The sequence below is a fragment of the Macrosteles quadrilineatus genome, unplaced genomic scaffold, assembly GCF_028750875.1.
Source record: "Macrosteles quadrilineatus isolate MER2022 unplaced genomic scaffold, UCM_ALF_1.0 Scaffold_13__1_contigs__length_4303367, whole genome shotgun sequence".
Lineage (NCBI taxonomy): Eukaryota > Metazoa > Arthropoda > Insecta > Hemiptera > Cicadellidae > Macrosteles > Macrosteles quadrilineatus.
The window spans coordinates 2,367,544-2,392,434 of record NW_026542606.1 but is presented as its reverse complement, the minus strand read 5'-3'; the positions used below and the strand labels follow the sequence as shown (position 1 = coordinate 2,392,434).

Here is a 24,891-nt window from a genome sequence, read left to right as displayed (position 1 = left end):
TGCCCAAATTCTTTAAATTAAACTCTGCAAATATATCAAACTGACAACCAAGCAGTGACGTCACAGCCAACTCACAGCTTTACACATTCATCACTTCCAACACGACACCTGCTGCCTGGGAGTGTTTGAACTGAGAGTTGCTGACTGGACGCTCAGCAAACTGACCACAGACACTGCCACTTCTAACAGTGTCTACAACCTACTACCAACCAGCAATACAGTGCAACACTGTATTCTTCATTACTCTACACAAATTTTTGACAACAGAAATAAATTTATTTATTTATTTAAATAGTTCTAATCCTGACATAAAGAACCAGCCAAACTTTTCAAAACTGATATAATTTTTTAACCTGAACCTCAAGATTCCTGACATAAAGAACCAGCCAAACTTTTCAAAACTGATACAATTTTTAACCCGAACCTCAAGATTCCTGACATAAAGAACCAGCCAAACTTTCCAAAACTGTTATAATTTTTAACCTAAACCTCAAGATTCCTGACATAAAGAACCAGCCAAACTTTTCAAAACTGTTATAATTTTTAACCTAAACCTCAAGATTCCTGACATAAAGAACCAGCCAAACTTTTCAAAACTGATACAATTTTACACCTGAACTTCAAGACCCCTGACATAAAGAACCAGCCAAACTTTTCAAAACTGATATAATTTTTAACCTGAACCTCAAGATTCCTGACATAAAGAACCAGCCAAATTTTTCAAAACTGATACAATTTTACACCTGAACTATGTCGAAGAACAAAAAAGTTTCAAAATATCCCTGTGGTGAATGCAACATCGGTGTAAAATACTCCAGTATAAAATGTACTGGTCCCTGCAACTCCTGGTTTCATGGTGGATGTGTCAATATCACAGAAAAACAATTAAAAAACCTTTCTAAAGAAGACATTTTCCTATGGAGGTGTAACAATTGTAGTGATCTTTCCCTCACCTCTGGAAAGCCAGCGTTACAACTAAAAGAAGACCAAACTCCCACACCCCCAAATCAAATATCCTCTGAAAGTCAGGGTAACAAAATGGGCGAGGTAGAAAACAAAATTCTAGAACTAGAAAACTCAGAAGATCCTGATTTAGAAACTTCTCTAACACTTGCAGCAGAAGTTGGAAACGCACTTCTAGCACAAAATAGCAAACTAAGAGAAGAAGTACTCAACCTGACTCAACAAAACTCGAGTCTGGCCCAGAAACTAACAAACATACAAACCATCGACATCATGAACTACCACGCTCAAATTGAACAACTAGAAGATGAGAAAAATACTATTCTAATTAGAAACAACGACCTAATCGAAACAATAACTGAACTAGAACACCAATTGGAAAAGGAAGTAAGCCTGAGAAACACTCTCACAAAAACATTTGAAGATTATGACAAAGACAGGGAAGAAACTTTTAATAGCTTCAACACAAAAATAAAGGACATGGAGAATGAAATTAAATGCCTTAGGCAAAAAAAATACATGCAGCAGAATAATCACCGGAGAAGAATCTACAAAATCATTCAGAGAGACAAGCACACAGACAACCACTACAGAGGCGAAGGACCTCACAAACAAAACCACAGTTTCAGACAGCAAAAATCCAGAAGCATCAAACACAGAAACACTAATTCTACTTGAACTAAAGGCCCTAAAAGAAAAACAGAATAATATGGAGTCAAAAATGAAGAAATTAGAAGATAAAATAACAGTAGAAGATTCCCAGCAACTAATAACTGAGAAAAAGGAGACTCCTTGCAAGCCAATTAACACACCAAGACGAGTTTCATATAATAAAAACAAATTGGCAACTACTAAGAAAACCCATTTCAGTGTTTCCTTGCAAATAGCAAAAAGCAAGTTGAGGAAAGAAGCACCAGAACACCAAAGTCAACCACAACAAACACAAAATCAAAATATTAAAAAACCCAAGGCCATCAAAATTCCAAAAGGAGTTTGCTCTACTTTCAAGGGCACTATATCTCCCCCAAACAAATCAACTAAACCAAAGAACACAGGGAAACCCCCGATCACCGCCAAGCTTCTTAAGCCGGGAGAGACCATTGAAGACTTCTTTTGGAAAAATATAGACCTATATAAAAAGAATATTCTGTCACACACCAAGCGACTAAACATGACCGAGATGGACTGCCTCTCTTCTCAAGGAGAACAGAAACATGAGCAGCTGCAAGAACCCAATTCAAGTCAACAATCTAATAACTCTACAGTGCCCCATACTATAACCCCTTTTTTAGAAACAAACAGCCTGAAAAAAGCAAAAGAAAAATCTGCAAATCTCCAAATAATTCTTGTGTAGCAACAGGGTGTCTAGTAGTCGGGAAAATCGGGAAAGTCGGGAATTAGTATTGAATTCCAAAGTGGTCTTGAAAAGTCGGGATTTAGTCTTAAATTTAATTTCAAAGTCGGGAATTTTCATGATTTTGCCGCGATCGTCATCTTGCGCCGCGTCTTGTAACCGCGAAAGCCAATGATGATGTCTACACAGCCTCGGGAAATGTTCACGATTTTGCCGCGATAGTGGACGACGACGATGACGTTTCCGAAACCGCGGGAGACGACGATGACCTTTCCGTGACCGCTGGGGAAGACGATAACGTTACCGTGACCGCGGGAGACGACGATAACGTTTCCGTACCCACGAGAGACGACGATGACGTTTCTGTGACAGCGGGAGACGACGATGACGTTTCCGTGACCGCAGGAGATGACGACGACGTTTCCGTGACCGCGGGAGACGAAGATGACGTTTCCGTGACCGCGGGAGACGACGATGACGTTTCCGTGGCCGCGGGAGATGACGTTGATGTTTACACGGGCGAGGGAAATGTTCTCATGATTTTGCCACGATCGCGGAGGACGACGATGACGTTTCCGTGACCGCGGGAGACGACGATGACGTTTCCGTGACCGCGGGAGACCACGATGGCGTTTCCGTGACCGCATGAGACGACGATGACGTTTCCGTGGCCGTGGAAGACGACGATGACGTTTCCGTGGCCGCGGAAGATGATGATGACGTTTCCGTCACTGTGGGAGTCAATGATGATGTCTACACGGCCGCAAGAAATTTTCATTATTTTGTCGTTATCGCGGACGACGGTGATGACGTTTTCTTGACCGCGGTAGACGACGATGACGTTTCGGTGACCGTAGGAGACGACGATAACGTTACCGTGACCGCGGGAGATGACGGTGATGTCTAAACAGCCGCGGGAAATGTTCATGATTTTGCCGCGATTGCGGACGACGACGATGACGTTTCCGTGACCGCGGGAGATGACGATGACGATTCCGTGACCGCAGGAGATGACGATGACGTTTCCGTGACCGCGGGAGACGACGATGACGTTTCCGTGACCGCGGGAGACGACGATGATGTCTACACGGCCGCAGGAAATGTTTTGCCGCGATTGCGGACGACGACGATGACGTTTCCGTGACCGCGGGAGATGACGGTGATGTCCAAACAGCCGCGGGAAATGTTCATGATTTTGCCGCGATTGCGGACGACAACGATGACGTTTCCGAGACCGCGGGAGATGACGATGACGTTTCCGTGACCGCGGGAGACAACGATGATGTCTACACGGCCGCAGGAAATGTTCATGATTTTGCCGTAATCGTGGACGACGACGATAATGTTTCCGTGACCGCAGGAGATGACTGTGATGTCCAAACAGCCGCGGGAAATGTTCATGATTTTGCCGCGATCCCGGATGACGACGATGACGTTTCTGTGACCGCGGGAGACGACGGTGATGTCTAAACAGCCGCGGGAAATGTTCATGATTTTGCCGCAATCGTGGATGACAACGATCACGTTTCTGTAACCGCTGCTGTCAATGATGATGTCTAAACGTACGGTACGCGGAAGATTTCATGATAAAAAAACAACCAAATTTGCTGGTTATAATTTTTTATTGCTGCATTATTTCTTTACTTGAAAACTCCACATTATCATAATACTACTTTATGACAAAGACTGGGGTTGGTGTAGTATTATTTAGAAAATTTTATTAAGCTATAAAAATTGGTATCGGTATCAAAAATCGAGAATCGATACATTTTGGTATCAACGCCCAATAATTGTTGAAAAACTAGTCTTGAAAAATCTGGAATTAGTCTTGAAAAGTCTGGAATTAGTCTTGAATTTTATAATGGAAATAAACTAGACACCCTGAGCAATAATGCACCAAAATATTAGAGGACTTGCTACAAAGACGAACAGACTACACCATATTCTCAATGACACAAAACCAAGCATTCTAGTCTTGACTGAACACGGACTGAAAAAAACAGAGCTAGAAGCTACAAAAATTCCCGGCTACTCTTTAATTACCCACTTTAGTAGAGAAGAACATAAACTTGGAGGTGTTGCAATATATTCCAAGGAATCCCTTGCTGATACAGTATCAGCTATTAACATATCAAACACATGCCAGGAGTTAATTTTCGAAGCAGCAATGATTCGCATGCAGACAACAAAGAAAAAGGATATCTACATTCTGGGAATCTATAGACCACCAATCGAAAATGCAAGAATTGCCCTTGACCTCCTATCAGACACGCTAGAACTACAAGAAGTACACAAGAAAAACCTAATACTTATCGGTGACATAAATATCGACAGGCTCACCCAAGATTCCAAAAACACCATGCTGGAAGAAGAGTTAACCACACAAAACATCTGGAGATTTCCTCTAGAGGCCACCAGAATAACCCATGACACAGCCACTTCAATAGACTGTATATGCTCAAACATACCATGTGCGTATATTACTGGACAAGTTGTGCATACTGGTCTATCTGACCACACTGCGCAGCTGTGCCTGCTGAAAACACACCAAGAAGACACTTCCCAAAGATTTGTAATGAAAAGAAGCCTAAACAACACAAACCTAAACAATCTGAAGGCCCACCTCCATCTACAAAATTGGGAACATGTTTACTCTTCACCCAATCTCGAAACCTCCTACAACAAATTTCATAATATTCTTCAAACAGCACTGGATTATACATGCCCATTAAAGAAAACTAAAATTATTAAAAACAAAAAACATATGAAGTACTACGATCCTGAAGCAAAATACCTTAAAGAGAACTTTTTGAAAGCTCTGCAAAAGTTTGAGTTAACGAACAGAAATGAAGACAAATTAGAAATGATTAATAGAAAAAGGATATACGACATGAAACTAAGAAACCTAAAAATGTCCTCAACAGCTAGCTTCATAGAACAAGCTGACAACAAACCAAAAGCACTATGGCAAGTTATAAACAAAGAAAGGAAAGGAAAATGTGAAGAGAAAACCCTTGCAGAATTAGAAATAAATGGCAAACTCACAAACAACACAAAAGAAATGGCCGAACACTTCAACACATTCTTCTCAAATATAGCAGAAAATACCCTTGACCAAAACAGAGCAATCGTTATAGACCCTGAAACAGTGCTGAGTGGAGAGGAACCAGTCTGCCCAATACACCTTACCCTAACTTCAACATCCTATAAAGAAGTTAAAACGATAATAAACTCCCTAAAAGCCAAAACATCAAGTGGAATAGATGAGTTTTCCTCTAAGATGATAAAGCACTGCTCTCAAGAACTCATCTCTCCTCTGGTTTATCTTATAAATAAATCATTTAAAGAAGGAAAATTCCCATCCGCCATAAAAGTCAGTAAAATATACCCCAAACATAAAAAAGGACCAACTGAAAATGCTCAAAACTACAGGCCCATTTCTCTCATCTCCAGTTTCTCTAAAATCATAGAAAAAATTGCTCTGGCTAGATTAATGGCACATCTTAATCATAACAAACTCTTAACTGACAACCAACATGGCTTTCGGAAGAATAAATCTACATCCTCAGCTATAACAGCACTAATTGAGTACGTCCTAGACCAGATAGAAAACGAACAATACATTTCCGCCATCTTCCTTGATTACAGTAAGGCTTTTGACTGCCTGGGCCACGACCTGATATGCAAGAAACTTGAAAGACTCGGTATAAGAAACTCTGCGCTAGAATGGTTCAAAAGCTACCTAACGGGACGTTCACAAGTCGTGGAACTGAAAAACTCATCAAATCAAGTCACAGAAAGTTTCAAATCTTCAAAAAGCAAGCTGACGAGAGGAGTTCCACAAGGCTCTGTATTAGGCCCGATTCTATTCATCTTATTGACTAATGACTTCCCCAAACAAATTGAGAGTGAAAATGCTGTTGCAATCATGTATGCAGATGACACAACCATTTTGATCAAGGACAACACAGCCCAAAGCCTTTACCTTAATTCAAAATCGATCTTAAATAAAGCTATCCTCTACTCAAAGAACAATGACTTAGCAATAAACCCCACAAAAACTACAACTCTGAATTTCAGTAAGAAAAAAGACATAGTCCCTCAATTAGAGGATGTAACAATAGAAAACTACACAAAATTTCTCGGTGTTATCCTTGATAACAAACTAACATGGAAAGAGCACATCAACCACCTAAGCAAAAAAATCAGTACTGGAATATATGTCGTCAGAAGGATAAACTACATAGGCGGACTCTCTGTGGCCAAAACAGCTTACTTCGCACTGGTAGAGTCGCATCTTAGATATGGCTTGACAGTGTGGGGAGGAACTTCAACAAAAAATATGAATCAAATTCTTGTCCTTCAAAAGAAAGCCATAAGAGCCCTCGCCAACCTTGTACCACCACAGACTTGCAGACTAGCATTCGTAAACCTAGGAATCCTCACAGTGGTGTCTCTCTACATACTTGAAACCATTAAGTATGTGAATGAAATAAACCCCCCAAGAAACCAAGACCTGCACCACTACAACACCCGTCATGGCTCCAAATTTGCACTACCAGTTCACCGAACAACTCTTTGGGAGAAAAAACCTTCCTACACCGGCTGCAAGCTGAGGAACCATCTACCTGACTACCTGAGAGACCTGACTGGCAACAAGCTACACCAGGAGCTGAAGAAGTGGCTAATCGCAAGACCCTTCTACTCAATAAAGGAATTTTATGAAAATTAACATGTACAATTCACTATTGTATTGACACTATTGTAATTCTTGACGAATTAACAATAAAGAATATTGTATTGTATTGTATTGTATTGTAATTTTTTACTGGCCATGAAATGTACGGGAATTGTCCTTAAATGCCAGACTATGTCCTTAAATTTTTAATGGGCCATAATTTTATTGATTAGGAGCACATAAAAGGTTTATCAGATGTTTGTTTACATTTTAATAATTTATTACTAGAGTAATTATGCAATAAAAATCCCATTAGCAATCTCAAACCCATTAATATTTTATCACGACAATCAAGTGTCAAAGTCAAGTACTTCCAAGAACTGTTGACTCAGTTAGCTAGCTCATAAAAGTTGTAGGTATCACTTTTATTCCTTTACAACTTCTTTTTTTATTACTAGGGCTTATTATGAGATTATATTATGAGGAATTATTTTGAGATCCCAAACCTATTTTATCGTGAAAATAATAGCTTTATAATGGCTGTTAAATTTCACTTCTTACTTGTACTTTCGGCTTGAAGATTCAATATGCCGCGGCCATTGCCTAGTGCCATAAAACTGTTTATGGTTTCATATTAAACATGTAAATAATCTACAGTCTTTTGTAAGTTAATCCCTTTTTATGGATATTTTATCTTTCAATTGACAAAACCACAAGCATTGTTGTTTGCATTAATGTTTTATCACTATGTAGGCCTGCTTGGTTTCAAATTATGTCATTGCATTTTCTGTATCTTTGTCTTATATTGTTGGCTATTCAGGTTTCAATGTTTTTTGTTTCCCATGTATTTATTCATTAAATGGGGCGTAAAAAGGGTAATATATGACTCACCAATAATCCAAGGGTGAAGAGTAACAAGAAACACTAGAGAGTAGAGGTGGCACATGTGCGGAAGCCGTGAGTGGATGGTGGAAGACGACGTCTTGGGAAGAGGGTAGCCAACTTGTAGGTTGAGTAGAGATGAGGGAAGTGTGCACACTTTTGGGGAACACTTGTGGGGAATCCAGTAATCCTAATCCACTAAAGTTGGCACTTGACACAGGCACTCGCGACGAAGAAGCGGCGGACGTAACTGCTTAGCGGCGGCAGCAATAACGTACTAAATAACTTATTTAAGAAAAACACCTTTTACAGAGTTTGACGTTGAGAAAGTTTTATTAATTGTTCGTGACAAACGATAGAAGAGCGTTAGAGAGTCCGAGAAGCGGTTTTAGAGGTAAAAGTTTATAAATAGAGAAAGACTAACGAAATACGGCGCAATGCACGTATTCAGCCGAGGAGAGTTACATTTCAACTGAACATTATTTTTGGAGGGGGAAGGGACGCTACCTCAATGTTTCTTAGAGGGGTACCGCAAATTTATCCATGTCCATATCACGCCACATTTTTTAACCAATAGGATTCGTCCTGCATCGGGCAACACAGCCGAGATAGTGTGTGTGTTTTATGTAGGCTTGTGAGAGTGAGACTCTAACATTTGATACAACAATACTTAATGAAATTGAAATGAGATTTAAAAATACAGATTTGGTTTGGAAATAAGCTATCACTAATTGAACAATAATTATGATAATAAATATAGTAATAATTAATTAAATACAGAACAGAGTTGTATGCTTTAAGCAATCTAAATCTTATGAACTAGAATGATGATAGTGACTTTGCTGCTATTATAACCTCATTGTTTGCTACCCAGTTTATATAGGCCCTCCTAAATAATTAGGTCTAGGCCTGGGTATTTTGATTCTTGAAAGAGCTGTAAAATATATTAAGAAAATGTAATTGAGCCTAGATAAACAACTAATGATTGCTATGTGTCGATATTAACTTTGCAAATGAAAATACAACAATCTTACTCTGTGCTTATTGCTTATTGGTAGCCGCTTACCATACCTCGATTTTGTACTAAGAACTGAGTAACAATGTGCATTAAAGATTTTTTTTTTCAAAAGTAGTCGAGAGCCTAACGTTGTGCTAGGACGAATCATGCCAAATTAATCCGCCTGGATCGGATAAGCTATGTTATGAAGTTTACGTGACCGATGGAGATATTTGTCGCTATCGCAGGAGACAATGATTGCGTTTCTCTGTTACAGTATAAAAGCTTTACTTAAAGTATAGGTAGGCCTATGCTTGTTTACTTTCAATAAATTTCTATTTTGAAATTTTTAACTCTTATCTATTATTATTTACTTTTCTCTCTGGTACAACTACAGTTAATAACAAGATTAATACAGTTTGAAAAAATCAGGAAAATTATTCGGTAGGCCTAATGACACCGACAAAGGTTACGGCAAAGTGTCCTTAAATGTACGGGAATTGTCCATGAATTTTTTATCCAGAATGTAGTAGACACCCTGTATATTTTGATGGCCGAAAGGATAACACATTGAAGATTGACAAACTGAATCAAAAGTGTTTTAGAAGAACTGTAAAAGAGGAACACTACTCTATCATTCAGGAACCTGGCTCAATTTATGTTGGCCATGTATCACCAACTACTGGAACTTTAAAGGACATTGCCAGTGCTGTCTTGGACTATTTACATGAGCAAAATTTTTCGCTGGATGAGCTTGATGTGATTGGATGTGGTGGTACTGTCACAAACACCGGCTGAAAAACTGGTGTAATCTGCAAAATCGAAGAGAAAATTAAAAGACCACTGCAGCTGCAGTGGGGAGTACGCCTTTTGTACCTAAATGAATTACCGTTTAGGCACTTGTTTCAAACTTTGGATGGTGAAACGACTGGTCCATCTTTTAGTGGTTATATTGGCTCGAAACTCAAAAATTGTGAAAAACTTCCAGTTGTACAGTTTCAAAGCATTGATTGTGACATACCAGAAATTGATAGGAAAATCTTAGGGATGGTCAAGTCTCGAAATTTCGGGAAATTTTCGGGAAAATTTAAATCTCGTTACACGAGACGAGATTTCTTTTTGGCCGAGATTTTTATCAAAATGAGAAGTTAAAAAAAAAAAAAAAAAAAAAAAAAAATTAAAAACGCCTGCAGAAAGTCAATGCAATACCCGCAATACAGGAGCGTGTTGTAGTTGCGTTTCCTTTGCGAAGGCGTTCTTATTTAATTAATTCTTCAAATGTAAATATTACTTTAATTATTTTAATAACATTTGAGAAGTTTTGTTAAGTGTTAGCAGTGTGAGGAATGTTTTTTATTACTATAAAAAAAGTCAAAACAAGTATAACTATTTTATAAAAATTAATATTTTATTTTATGATTTATTTTATTTTAGGATAAGTTGAACTCTATCCTAACTGATATCACTATGTTTCCTAATCGTAGGCATTTTTAATAAGTTAGGCGTGAATAATAAAAAAATGTTATGCTGATGTTTTTTAATAAAAGATTGTAAATATTCTTGCCTATTATCATTATTTTTGTATTTAAACAGTCATCTAACAATGTTACAAAATCAGGTAAAAATTCCGAACGTGCATTTCCCGTTGTGTATGAGAAGGGAAATCCCGTCTCGATCTCGTCTCGAAATTTTATGAGAAATAAAAAATCTCGTCTCGTCTCGAACTAAAAATCCAATCTCGTCCATCCCTAGAAAATCTTAAGTAAAGACCAACAGTATCTTCTGGACATAATTTCGGCTATAAAATCAGGCACCTGCTTGGCAGACTTGGCAGTTCGTGAACCAGGTCCTATTTCTCATTCTCGATGGCTGACAACAGCAAACAGAGTACTGCGTCTCTATTTAAGTGTTGAGAATCCATCTGAAGAACACCAAACGTTGGTACAATTTATACTTAAATCATACATGCCTGTATGGTTTAAGATTAAAATACCCCCGCCGCAGCAAACCTGCAGACTAAGCGAATTTCCATTTGACTGATTTGATTTACACTGAAATGTCTACTTAAAAATATAACATTTATTCCCGATTTAAATAGAATTAGTTTAACAAGTACTTAGGTTTGCTGCATCAGGGAGCGTAAAACTTTTTTTTTAATGTTAATAGTTAGTAAGAAATAAAAACATTTTCCAAATTTGATCAAAATATGTTCATAAACAAGCAAACTACAACAGTTTACTTATTCTCCATAAGAATAACATGGGAATTTTAAATTTACAATTTTTTGGAATTTTCTCCGTAACCATTAGGCGCATAATAACGCTTCAATATACTAAATTATTTGTTTTTTTTTAAGCTCTACAAAATGGTTTGGAAAGAAATTGCTAAATTTTATGTTTATTGGGTCAAAAATGGGAAAAACCTATTTTTACCCCATAAAACCCCCTGTAAACCCCCGTTCCCATGGTCCGATCATGCTGGATCTCGAACTCGTTCGAATAAACGTAGGTTTACACTTTTGTACCAAATTTCATCAAAATCGGATCATTTTTGCTCGAGTTATCGTGCTAACGGACATATATATATATATATATATATATATGAATTTGAACGGATGGTGTTTTTGGCCTCTAGGGACCTCAAAACGAAAAAAAAATCGGTCCCGCGTCCAGGTCTTACCATGAGTACTACGGTAATAGGTAATATGGGAAATTCGCTAAAAAGTACCGGTAAATACCTTACTGATGGACCAAAACATGTTTTCGATTTAATAACATCGTCAAGATTCCTGCCAGAAAACTTGATTAAGGTAAGTTGATCCTGTGATCGAAAGAAATGCTTTTTTCGCACATCCAGAAAACTTGCTACTGAGTATGACCGTTGATGAAAGGGCTCATATCAGAGAGTTGGGGTTTAGAAGAGTAATTAAATCAAGAGCTGTGGCTTCCAAAAAAAAGCTAGTCCGAACTTTTAAATGTCCAAAACTCAACTTCCAGGCAAAAGAATATTAAGAAATTATTGATTGGACTACTACAGCTATTTATCCACCACCTCTGTTACGAAGAGTAACCGAAGAAGAAATGTGGGCCAAGATTTCAACTGCCAGCACAGCAGAAGAATGGAACTTTCATAAATTCCCGTGTCACACACAAGCAGTTGAGCGCTGTGTGAAATAACTGAAGCCTCCTCAAAAGTTGTTGGCGTCAAGAACAGAGATGGTTTCATCCGAACAACACTGCTATCACGAGCTTCAATGCCAAGTTTTACAAGCAAACATGATTTCAAGGTTCCAAATATGCAAATAACTATTCTGTGAGAGTCAAATACAATTTTGCAGCTTGGGAATTGAAATTTGTATTTAACAATCTATTTTGTATTAATTAAATCCATTTTGATATATGTATGTAAATTGCTTATATCTTTATTTAATTTTCCAAGAGGTTTTTTAAATTTAAGTAAGTACCAACATTATAGATCTAAAAACCCATTAGTAGTGGGTATAAAAAAGTTAGAGAATGTACTGCACTGCAGTTGGTTAGCATTAAAAACTTCACAAATTTACTATATTGAAGGCCTTTGTGCCACCTCAAATTAAAAAAATACAAAACTTCCTATAGTTTATTGACTATTTGTAACTCTAAAATAAATTATTTTCACTATAGCAAACTAATATATAAAGGTTTAGATACTTTTAAAAAATTATAAAAATCCTATGATTTGAGTGAAATTTTGAAATTTCAAGTGTAACGCGCTAGCTGGAGGTTAGGTATAGATTTTTTTTCTTTGTTGCATTTTGATAACCCATCATAGAGACAAGTTTTTTTCGGTATAGCATTAAGGAAAAAAAATAATTTTTTTTTTCAGCCCACCCTAGTATTTATGGCTATTATACCCAGAAGTAAAATGCTAGTAGTGACCATATGAAATTATTGTTTAACACATTTTATAATCATTTTACTATCCTGACAGGGTAATAATTGCGAAAAAAATCTCAATCTTCTCTAACTTTAATACAAATTATAAATACCCAGTTTTTGGGTATTTACCCGGGCCTGGGGTAAATACCCAATTTATATTTACCTACCCACTGGGTATTTAACCGGCCCACATAACTAATTAGATATGAACTATCAAAAACGTTTAGCCTTTTTCTTTAGGAAATGAATACAAACCACTACTGTGTTTAGACTATCCCACATAGTGCATTGCTTTAGGTTATCCCACAAGGTTTTTAGTTAAGGCATATATCTGTGATCAGCGACCGCATTGAACTGATTGGCGACCAAGAGCCGTACTCTTTTATCCCGGCTAAAAATAGTGTCCCGGCTCTTCTACCAACATTATCAAATTTATTATTTTAAACACTGTTCGAAAAAATAGGCTTCCTTTTCCTTCTCCCGGCTTTGGGTAACCTTAACCCAACGTTCAAACAATTGTTTTGCGTTCGGTCAGACGTAATTAAAGCAAAATCTGAACCTAAGTTGTCATTATTCAGCTAGTATTTTATAGAAAATAATTATTTTGGCGTTATCTATATTGTGTCTCGTTCTTGTAATTCTTTTGACCCCAGTTTTTTTTTTTTCACTACTTACAATGTACCAAACTGGTTAGTGAACAAACAGAATATTGAACATCCCTGTAAAAAGTTGGATTTTGAGTCTTGACTCGACTCGACTGCAAAACTCAATCAATTTGTTCCTCGAATATGTTTGGTCAGCATTGCTTTGCCTTTATTTACTTATGTTAATTGTTTTGGTATTTATTCTTGCTTTCTGTTGTTATTTTGCTCAGAATCTATTGTATTCCTGTAAGTTTGCTGTCTTCAGTTTTGTTTTCACTACCTCATAAACACTGATTTATTTTCTAGGTTATGTTTACTTGCTCCCGTAACAGTCCGGTATTATGACAGTTAACTGCCACCCCCAACTGGATTTTACTCTAAACTCTCGTTTATAAAACCAGCGTTAGTTTCGACGCATTTTTGTTGGTGAAACCAGATTTCCTTAACTGTGGTTTAAATCATCGGTTAGTTTTAACCGAAGTTTAACTAAACCATCGCTAGCGAGAATTTGGTGTAATCGCGCCTAAGAGGCTTACAGTTTATAGGGGAATTCGAACCACATTTTTACCTTGTAATTAACGAATTTGTCTAATTATCAGGATAATAAAAATTGATAACATGTGTGATAAATAAATGTAAAACCTCCTTGATATAAACATTCTGATAAGGATGGAAAATAAGGTATTTTTATTTTATTTCAAAACTATTTACAAACACTGATTTTGATATAATGATGTAGTGATGTAACTTTTTCATCAAACCATGACTGAAATACTTAACAAAACCTTTTATGTAACATAACCCGTAATTTATTTACCACTCTATATATGATTAATCTGTTTTATCATTGTATCGGTGGTCCAAAAATAACTCTGGGGGGAGGGCTTTTCATTATGTTGTATCTGGTGGTCTAAAAATAACTCATGAGAGGAGGGCCCAAAAAGTAAGTTTGCAGGGGGGCCCGTAAAAATCTGTTACGCCACTGCTGCAAGTAGACAATTCATTTACGTGAACCAAATATATCATTGACATTGGACACTGCAAGTATTTTATCTCTTTTATAAGGAACAGATGTAGCATTGACTTTAGAAAAGTACTTGGATTAATATGCTAGCTCCGCACAATATTTCAAGCAAACATCTGCATTGTACATCTAGTATTTTATTGTATTATTTATTTCTTATTTAAATTAATGAATCAAACCTGATGTTAGCGGCGAAGATTCTTTGGTCATTTTGTATGAGGGATGGGTCGGTTTTGGTAGCGTTATATACAGGGTGATTGATATAAGTTTGCCATCTGTTTTATTTAACCCTTCAACGCGCGAGTTTTTTTAATAAAGACCAACCCTGCTGCGTGGGTTTTTTTGGCTTTCCAGCAGGCTCGGAACATTTTTACAATAAACGCATATAACTATAATTATATTTTAACAATTCTTTCACCAAATTAAACAGCAAATTACTGGCTTTAAAAAAATATATAATAGGCCTACATTAAAAGTCTAGGACAGTTATACAAGTTTTTCATGCCTTAAAAGATGAGTTTTGTGTGGTAATCTTCGAAACATTCTCCCTCCAGCTTCACATTTTGGGCACCAGTACCTAGTGTCCCTTCTAATTCCTCTCTTGGAACACACACGACATCTTCTTTGAGCATTCACTTTGTTTGCAGTAGGTGGAATGAGGTAAAGGAAATGTCTTTCGGTTAGCCGAGCTGGTTTGGGTTCGATCGATGGTCTACCACTTACATTTCTCTGCACTTGGGATCCATAGGTTTCAAATAACATTTTTACCAGTTCTAATCTGAAGGCAAAATGTTCACTTTTTTGGTTGGTACATTTCCAAATAAGATAGGAATTCAAAACAGTAACATTTAGCAGCCTTTTGGAAATCTTTATATACCATTTCTGCCCCCTCTTTCTTTCAAGCTGATAACTGTGTAGCATTTGATCCCTCAAGTCAACCCCTCCCATTTGTTTATTATATTCAAGTACCAAAACTGGCTTAATTTCTTGCTTACCAGTCTTGCTAGTTTTCACTCCCATTTCATGGGAATGGAAGGTTGAAATAAGAGAGACAACTCGTTTATCGCACCATTTCATGATTATGACATCTTCGCTATGCAATACAACTATTTCACCCTTATCCAACTTTTGACTTTTTACTTTATCAGGTACACACTTCCTGGTCAGTTTCATGGTGCCACAAGTGTCAGTTTTCCTTTCTTTCAATAACTTTGAAAGTTCCGTGAGTTGTACCAATTATCCATCCAGAGCGTAAAACCCTCATCGAGAAGAGGCGCCATTAGAGATAAAACAATTGCAATGGATTTGTTTGACTTTGGTGGGACAACAGGACTGTCAAAAACGATGCTTTTACCTTTGTATATAAGAAATGACCAGGTATACCCCGAAGATGACTCACAAATCTCAAAAGACTTAATACCAAACTAAGCTGCCTTCAGCGGCAAATTAATACTGTTTGAACCCCAAGTGACCTTTCCACAAAGTTAACGATTCATCAATTGAAATATTCTGGGAAAGGCTATATGCTGCCTGAAACTTATTATTCAAATGATCAATGATAGAAAAAAATTTAAACAAACCTTTCTGTCCATTGTACTCACTGAGTTTTGTCTCATCGCAAAAATGCAAGTACTTGGAAATGAGCTGAAACCGCTCCAACGGCATTGTACTTGGATACACATCAGTACGTAACAAACCATTTTTTGAATAGTATGCTCTAAGACTAGGCCTTTGGTCAATACCCATAAGCATCACTAGGCCAAAATAAACATACAGTTCATTCACCTTCACCAAAGGCAACCAAAAGTTTCTAAAACCGGGTATTTTTGTAGTTTCATGTAGCCCATCTATCCCTCAACGCACTACAATATCGATCGTGTCCAGATGTTTGCGGATTTCCCCGATAGGTAGCAGCATCGGACGAAAGTCTGAGAATGTACGCAATACGTCAAAACGCTGCAGCGGGCTTAAAAGTACTGTAAAGTAAAAGCGAATCACGTACGTCAAAACGTCTTGAAGGGTTAAAAGTTATAAGAGATATAAAAATGTTAAATTGTAACTTCCTTGGATTGTTTATTAAAACGATTTTGGTAAAGTTGAAATAATAATTTTAGCCGCCATTTTTCAATATTGCCGCCAACGTTGATTAAAAAAAAAAAAACTCATAACTTTTTGTTTTTTGGGGCTTTATGTAAGATTTCTAGGTTGGCATCTATTGAGTCGTAGGAATGGTTTTCTGAAATTAAATGTTCGGAATAGGTTGATGAGCTGGTTGGGTGCTCTTTGGGGAGATGTTCTTTGAAATGCTGGTGAAAACTTCTGCACTTTGCCCAATATAAAATTAGGGCAAGAGCCACAGGTTAATTTGTAGACCCCGTGTTATATAAGTAGTTAAAGGTTCAATTCTATGATGATTACTAAATATATGTTTGTATTACAATTGTCTGTGATAAAAATGTTAGTGTCGTTAAATGTTCACCAAGGAACAGTAGTATTTAATTTACTGATATAATTTTATAACACCCTGTACCTTCGAAGTGGTCCACAGTTGTCAGGTGTTTTTTGTTATAACTAAACGACTTGAATTTTCAAAAAGTAGTCACTACTCGACTCGTGGTCAAGTATTTGGAAAAGGTCAAGTACTCGCCCACCCCTACTGTATATTAACCTTTTTTTCTTACTTAAGATTTAATAATTTTAAAGCAAACCATTTTTACATTATCTTTGACCTTTATCCTCTCCCATTTTTTGTTGTTTCCTTTTTAATGAAAAGCTCTCCTCTTAAAATGAATATTAACTTTTTGTGATTAAATCACAATAGAAATTCTTCTGACTATGATTACAACTTTGGTATAAATTTATGATGATTATTAGCTTTAGAAAGTTAAAAAAATTCAACTTGAAAATTGCTGTTACTAAAGAATTGGTTGACAGGTTCTGTGGCGAGTGTCGCACCAAGGTGTTGCGTGCTTATGCTTTGTTGGTTGAAGAACCGGAGCCTGTACAGGAGAAGGGCTATGTCCCGGCACTGTATGCTGGCATCAAACGATGTCTGCCAGACAAACACATCCATCTGCAGACCAACACAGAGTACATCAGTGACCTCATCACCAGGGCAGAACCTGAATTGATGGGCAGGTTAGTAAACAATAACTAAACAACTACTGCATGAATACTACATCAACTATCTCACAACAGAAAAGATTTCCAGCCAGTTGATACGAGGGTCGTCTCAAAAGTAAGTTACACCTATTTCCAAAATAAATGAAAAGCCAAATTTGATTAGAAAAGGGTATATTTTAAAAGATACATACATAGACTATTTTTCTACATAGTCGCCATCTTTTTCAAGGCATTTTTGATAACGTGGCAACAGTTTTTTTAGTCCAGCATCATACCACTCTGCCGCCATTTTGGTTAGCCTTTGTTCCACCTCCTGTTTCAGTTCGTCTTCGTTTTCGAAGCGCTTCCCGTCTAAATGCCGCTTCAACTCCGGGAAGAGATGAAAATCACTCGGCGCCAAGTCAGGAGAGTAAGGTGGATGGCCGAAAACATCCCATCGGAAGGATTCCAGAAGGTCTTGTGTTTAACGGGCGGTGTGTGGGCGAGCATTGTCGTGAAACAAAAGCACTGTTTTGGTCTACTTTCCCCTCCTTTTGTTCTGTATCGCCCTTCTCAGCTTACGTAGCACTTCGCAATAACGTTCAGCTGTAATTGTTTCTCCCCTTGGCAGGTAATCAATCAACAATACTCCCTTTGAGTCCCAAAAGATCGTTGCCATGACCTTGCCAGCTGATTCGACAACTTTTGCCTTTTTTTGGAGTAAGCTCGTCCTTTCCCTTCCACATCATGCTCTGCCGCTTGCTTTCGGGCGTCCAAATGTGCACCCAAGTCTCGTCCCCGGTTACTATCCTGTTGAATAGGCCATTTCCCTTGATGATGCCATTTGCCATCATCAAAAAACGTTTACAGCTGTTATGTTAAGCAAATTAAATGATACCAAAAGCTAGATTGGAATGTTGGCGTCAGCTGCTACACTTTTTAGAATTTAAAACTTAATTTATAAAGAACTGGAATCCTAAACTAAAATTATGGCTTCAACATTCCCTAGTTCTCAAAATTATCTTTCTTTCAACACAAAAATCATGAAAATCCGTCAAGTGGTTGATTCAGAATCGTGAAATAAAAAAACCCTGTTACGTTTTAATATTATAGATTCTTGTTTTGTAAATGAAGATCATCATTATTGCTGTCATTTTTATCTCCATGGTTTTGTGTGGTTTATTATCAGGAGTATCAAAAAATTGACAAGAGTTAAAATGTCTTAAGATTTTATGTAGAATCCAAAAATATCATAAAAATGGGGGTTGAAATTGAAAAAAATTAAGTTGTCCGCCATTTTGCAAAATGAACAAAATTTTTTGTTTTTGAATTTTGCAAAATGGCGACAAAATTTTAAATAAAAAATAGCATGTTGTAAAATTTTACAAAAAAAAAAAAATAAGGGAAATTGTTTGTTTAAAGTTCTCTGTAAAAAAATGCCTAACAAATGACCTATTGTAACACTTTAGGTGAATCACCCTGTATTATGTGATATCCATTTTACAGTCACAGGGCGGGGCATGCCAAGACAATGGAGATTGCCCAAGAGGAAATGTTGACTTGTCTGGGTATCTGTGTGTATGAGATACTTCACCATATTGTGTGATATCCTTTGTACAGTCACAGGGAGAGACAAGACATTGGAGTTTGTCCAGGAGGAGGTGTTGACTTGTCTGGGTATCTTTGTGTATGACAGGCTCCACCATATATTATGTGATATCCTATGTACAGTCGCAGGGAGACAGCCTATGCCAAGACATTGGAGATTGCCTAGGAGGAGGTTTTGACTTGTCTGGGTATCTGTGTGTATGAAAGGCTTCACCATATATTATGTGATATCCTATGGACAGTTGCAGGGAGAGACATGCCAAGACATTGGAGATTGTCTAGGAGGATGTGTTGATTTGTCTGGGTATCTGTGTGTATGAGAGGCTCCACCATATATTAAGTGATATCCTATGTACAGTCGCAGGGAGAGACATGCCAAGACTTTGGAGATTGCCCAGGAGGAGGTGTTGACTTGTCTGGGTATCTGTGTGTATGAGAGGCTCCACCGCATACAGCTGAGACTGAGGGAGGAGGAGTGTACCTGTCAGGTGTTGGCTGCCATCGCTGTTGACGCACTCAACCGCAACTTTCAGGTATAACCATTGCTGTTGACTTAGATAAAAATGTATTGTTAATTACCTCAGCCATAACAATCCAGCAGGCTAAGCGATCACGTGATCTTCCATTTGCCTGATTGGATTTTGACTAATATGTTTCTTTTAACATTCCACATTTGAGTTCCTTTTGAATAACATTAGGTTAAACAAGTACTTAGGTTTGCAGCTACAGAAAAGGTTTTGAAATGTATTTAATAAAATACCAAGCTGGTAGTATTTGATTTATTTGTTGAATCGCCAGAAGACTGCCCCCCAGACAATTACCCCCAAGCAGGATTTTTTGGTTGTCAAAATGTTCTTAACTAACCTAACCTAACTAACCAAACTTGCTGTAACATTGAAAAATTCTGTTTGATATTTCTCATATGCCTTTTCTGTTATCAAACGGAATTACTAAAATTTACAATAATTATTATGTATGAAATTAACTTTAATACATAGCATCACATTTTGCTAGGAGGGGGGGGGGTAGTATTCCAGTCACGGACACGGCTTCCATTTTGGGATAGTTGGCAGATTTTGTGACGTCACGTTTCACCACGGTGGGGGGGGGGGGGGGGGGGTTTGGTTTGGTAGTATTCCGCATCCTCTATTTGTTATTACATGAAGGGATCCTAAAGAAACCCAAACACTGAAAAAAAAATGTAAGTTGGTTTCAACTTATGTTAAAAATTAATAAAATAGCTTATGACTTAATAGAAAGCTGTTGAGTGCAAGAGAGGCAAGACCCAACTAGAACTACTCTATGAAGAAATCACAAAGGAAGAGCAGCTGTTGCAACAAAGAAAAGAACACAAGAAACTAAAGAAGAGAAAAAGGAAAGAGAAAAGAGCTGGATTGGAAGAAAAAGAAAACTGTGAAGTAAGTTGGTCATTTATCTTATAAACAATCTGAAGACTAAATGTTATTAAAAAAATATTTTTTTAGTTTTAAAGAAATTAACTTACTTTTAGCGAATTTCCCTATAGGGAAGTAGCTATTACCGTAGGTGGCATGGTAAGACCTAGGCCCGGGACCGATTTACTTTTTCATTTTGATGTCCCCAGAGGCCAAAAACATCATTCGTTCAAATTTGCAGTGTTGGGAAGCTACTTTTAAAATGTAGCTAGCTACAACTACTGCTACATTTCCAAAAAAGTCGCTTAGCTACAGCTACAGCTACAGTTCCGCAAAAGTAGCTAGCTACAACTACAGCTAGATTGAAATGTAGCTACAGCTACAATTTTAGCTACTTTTCCAAAGACGTTACTTTTTATTCCACGCACATTAGGTAAATGTAAAATTAATTGCAACTACATTTTTACTGAACAAACATTAAAAAAATGTCAGTATTGTATCTAACATTAATTGGAAAACAAATTATTCCTATATTGTATTTAATTTTTTGACATTATAAACCTAACATTACAACAACAGAACCAAATAGTTCGGTGTCCCATCATATTTAGTACTTATTTTTAAATATTGCATTATTTTGAGTGAAATTTCATTTCGGATCGGATTGTTGAGGCTCGGTTCGGATCGGATCGGATATTGGGAGGTTCGGATTCGGATAGTTCACAGTTTTCTCTCTTGAAAATCACAATTCACAACATCTGTTTTCAAAAGTTGGTTGCTTGAATTAAGTACACTAGCAGCCGAAATCTTCACACAACACTTAAGCTCAGCAGGACTGATGTCAAAACGTTTGGGTTTGTTTACTTGAGGTTATGTTTTATGTTGTTTCCTGGTTCTCACAAGACAAGGATTTCTATCTCAATTTTATTTTCACATTGTATTTCCTTACGTTTTTGGAACAGATTATTGGCCTTAAGTGGCATTCTTGGGGTTTGCCAAGTTTAGAAAACATCACTAATAAAACTAAACTGGGCTCTAGATTTGATGTTGTGGCAAGTTAATTAGAGCAATTAGGCTTTATAACTCTGTAAAAGGTGTGTATCCCTGAATTTATAAATTTCATTCTACACTTATTCACTGCCAAACTTAATTCAGTAGAACCTTGATGAACCAAGAATTACACTAGCCTACATAACTTCATTACCCCAAGTAAAATACCAAGATAAGTTTTAAAAGTTAAAAAGTTATAAGTTTGTTAAAAATGGATTTTAAATTCAAAAATTATTGCAGTCTATTATTGTTATGCAGTATGGTCCCAAGTTATTGTTTTTGATTTTGAAACATCACAGTTCATTTGAAAAAATTAAAGTTGAAGCAGCCCAAGGTCAACAAGTCACTGCATGTGCAACAATAGTTTTTTTACAAGCTTTCTCCAGACCACTTGGGAGGGTCGGGTCTGATAAGCCGTCTATTGTTCACTTCAACCCTCATTAGTGCCGCTCGGCTGCACTCAGTGGGGAACCCAATACCACAAATCAATCTTTTAAATGAATAAACATATTTGGTAATAATTGTTTTATTGATATTCACCTTGAAATTCCAATAAATTTGGTGTAAAATTTGACAAAAACCGGCCAATTTATTAATAAATTACCAATCAAGTACATTGGTAATTAAATAATAGGTAAAAATTAACCGATTTTCGTCAAGTTTTACCCCCTGCTGTGCTATGTCACAAAAGCTGATAACGACATGGGCAACTAGGCAACTTGTTGAATGCGTGATGAAGGGAAACCCAAGAAATAGAAGAACAAAGAGAAAGTATAATGACGTTGTTATCTTTATACCCTTTTTACAATTGCTGTTATTGTTATTATCTTTATGTAAGATTTTATGATTTTGTTTTATAGGTTTATAAAATAATTCTTTTTAACCACGGGAATATCAATTTATAATTTATCAACGTGTTTCTCCTGAAACAGCAATACCGGATGTATAATAAAGGTCAATGACCTAAAATATCTTGATTGTGCAATATTGTATTTTGATGTTGAAATTCAAATCATGACAAAAGTTTGTATATTTCCCCTGGTCCCTATCATTTAATCATTTAATATACACAATCAATAGGGGCCTACTAAATAATCGTGGTTAGTTCTAATTTTATTTTTGATTATTCAAAGTTTCTACACAATAAGACAATCCAAAGTCAAACCGGGCAATGAATACTCAAAAAACAACATATCTTGTCCTGTGATTGGAATACCACTCGCCAGTCCTTTAGATTTAGGGAAGTAGTGCAAGTCTATATATAGCTTCAAGGTCGTACCCACCCCTTCCCCCCTCACGGCCTACTGGACTCACTGTTGCTACCCGTTACCCGGGCTCCTTTCGAGGTCATTGCCCAACCCCTCCCACCCTTCTATTGTGTTGCCTTTCTATTGTTTCTATTCTGACTTTTTTTCGGGAAACATTAAATCTATTGTTTACGTAACAGCACATAAGTAGGCTAGATTTTTATGATTTAAAACAGTACTGTAAAAAAAACTATTACGCATAGCGCCTCTAGTATCAAGAGACAAGCACGAGTTGACCATGGAAGTTCTTTTCTGCTTTATGTATGTTTGTTCCAGACGAATCTAATCGTAAAGCAAAACAGCTGATAACGTTCCAGACGAATCTAATCATAAAGCAAAACAGCTGATAACGACTAAACTAGACATCGGTATTGCATCATACGGCTTCTTTGTCCTTTGATGTTACGTCGTCGTCGTTGGAAACGTATTGCTGTAATTTTGTCCAGGGAAACTAATGATGGTTATGAAGATTTAGTTTTCTGTCCAAAACGTCAAAATATGTTGTCTATCCGAAAAAGTCGGATATATAACGGATAGTATCGGATATCAAACTTATGCTCGGTTCGGATACGGATATCCGAACCGAACCGAATCCGACCCGATTATTGGATAACCGCACACCTTTTTAAGCATCTTAAATGTAAATTTCATTAAGTTCAAAGGACATACAACCAAACTATATTTTAAAAGCTCATTTTATTTCTTTAATAAAGATTCATTTAAAGATGTCTTATATCAATAATTAAGACCAATAAAACTGTAAAACGATTATTTAAAAATACTTTTTTGTGTTACAGAGCCTAGCCTACTGAAATTGGAGTTTATTGCTTTTCTTTTAATGTTAAAAACGACATTGCTATAAACTTTTAAGTGATAAGTTACTTGTACTATGAATAACACTTTTCAATGTCAAGAAATCGTCCTTTATTGTCATTATGCATAGGGCAAATTGTGCTTCAACCTAGTTGGTACAGAAAACAGTATCCAGTAACTTATCCTGAAATCGGCTTTTAATTTAAACATGTTGAAATTTGTAAAGTAAAAATAACATGTAGGCCTAGGCCTACTTGGCTATGTAACAAGTTGGCTATAGTAGGCTTGTTCTTGCAAGGACTAAACAGATATATTCCTAATAATTGAACTTGGGACTTGGTATTCGTCTTAAACCATAGCATAGCCTAGGAATTAATAGTCCTATACAAGAGCTGTTACTAGGAGCAAACTATGCTATTTTTTTCAATGTAAGTTTCATGTTATATGGAGATTTTTTTGTTACAATTATCATTTAGTCTATACATATCTTAAATCACATCAGGTAATTTCCTCTTTGTTAATTTAGTAAACCTTTGAAAAATCTTCGTAATCTAACCAAGGAAGGGCTTGTGATGATGAACCACAATCAACAGCTGAAGCAAAGGTTGATAGACCAGATTTCTCATTATTTTAAGGTTTAGTGTTGGTTTCCATTAAAATCTAAGTTGAAACACTATCGGTATAATAAACAAACTAAATTGATTACTAATTTCCCTGTCAATCACTTGCAAGCATTCAATAGCTTCTCTTGTCACCGGTAACGTTTAAACGTCGTCTGCATCTAGCGATTTTATTTTATCTGACAGTAATCATAGAGTAGTAAATTAAGGAAATGAGAGCCAAAAATGTGGATAACACAGTATCCAGTAAGTGGCCTCCATGTCCACACAACGTTGTAATAGGGAATGAAACGGGTGCAACCAGCTGTATGAAGCCAAGAAAGTAAGGCCTAATTTTTTTTTAAATCTCAGTTTGAAAGAGGTTTCACGTAAGGTTGAGGTTATGATAAAAATCACTATCTCAAACAATGATAATGTAGCGAGAAAAGTAGCTAAAATTCCGCTACAACTACTTTAAAAATGTAGCTAGCTACAGCTACAGCTACAAAATCTTAAAAGTAGCGTAGCTACAGCTAACGCTACAAAAAAAGTAGCGCGC

General features: G+C 36.8%; 1 protein-coding gene across 1 annotated transcript in view; it reads left to right on the top strand.

Annotated features, from left to right (window-relative positions):
• Positions 1–24,891, top strand: part of LOC129004931 (gametogenetin-binding protein 2-like) — a 98,773-nt gene that overhangs the window by 40,854 nt on the left and 33,028 nt on the right. Inside the window, exons 5-7 of the mRNA XM_054433644.1 lie at positions 17,394–17,597; positions 19,528–19,702; positions 20,426–20,587. Coding sequence (XP_054289619.1) covers positions 17,394–17,597; positions 19,528–19,702; positions 20,426–20,587 — 541 coding nt within the window. The remainder of the gene's footprint in view (positions 1–17,393; positions 17,598–19,527; positions 19,703–20,425; positions 20,588–24,891) is intronic.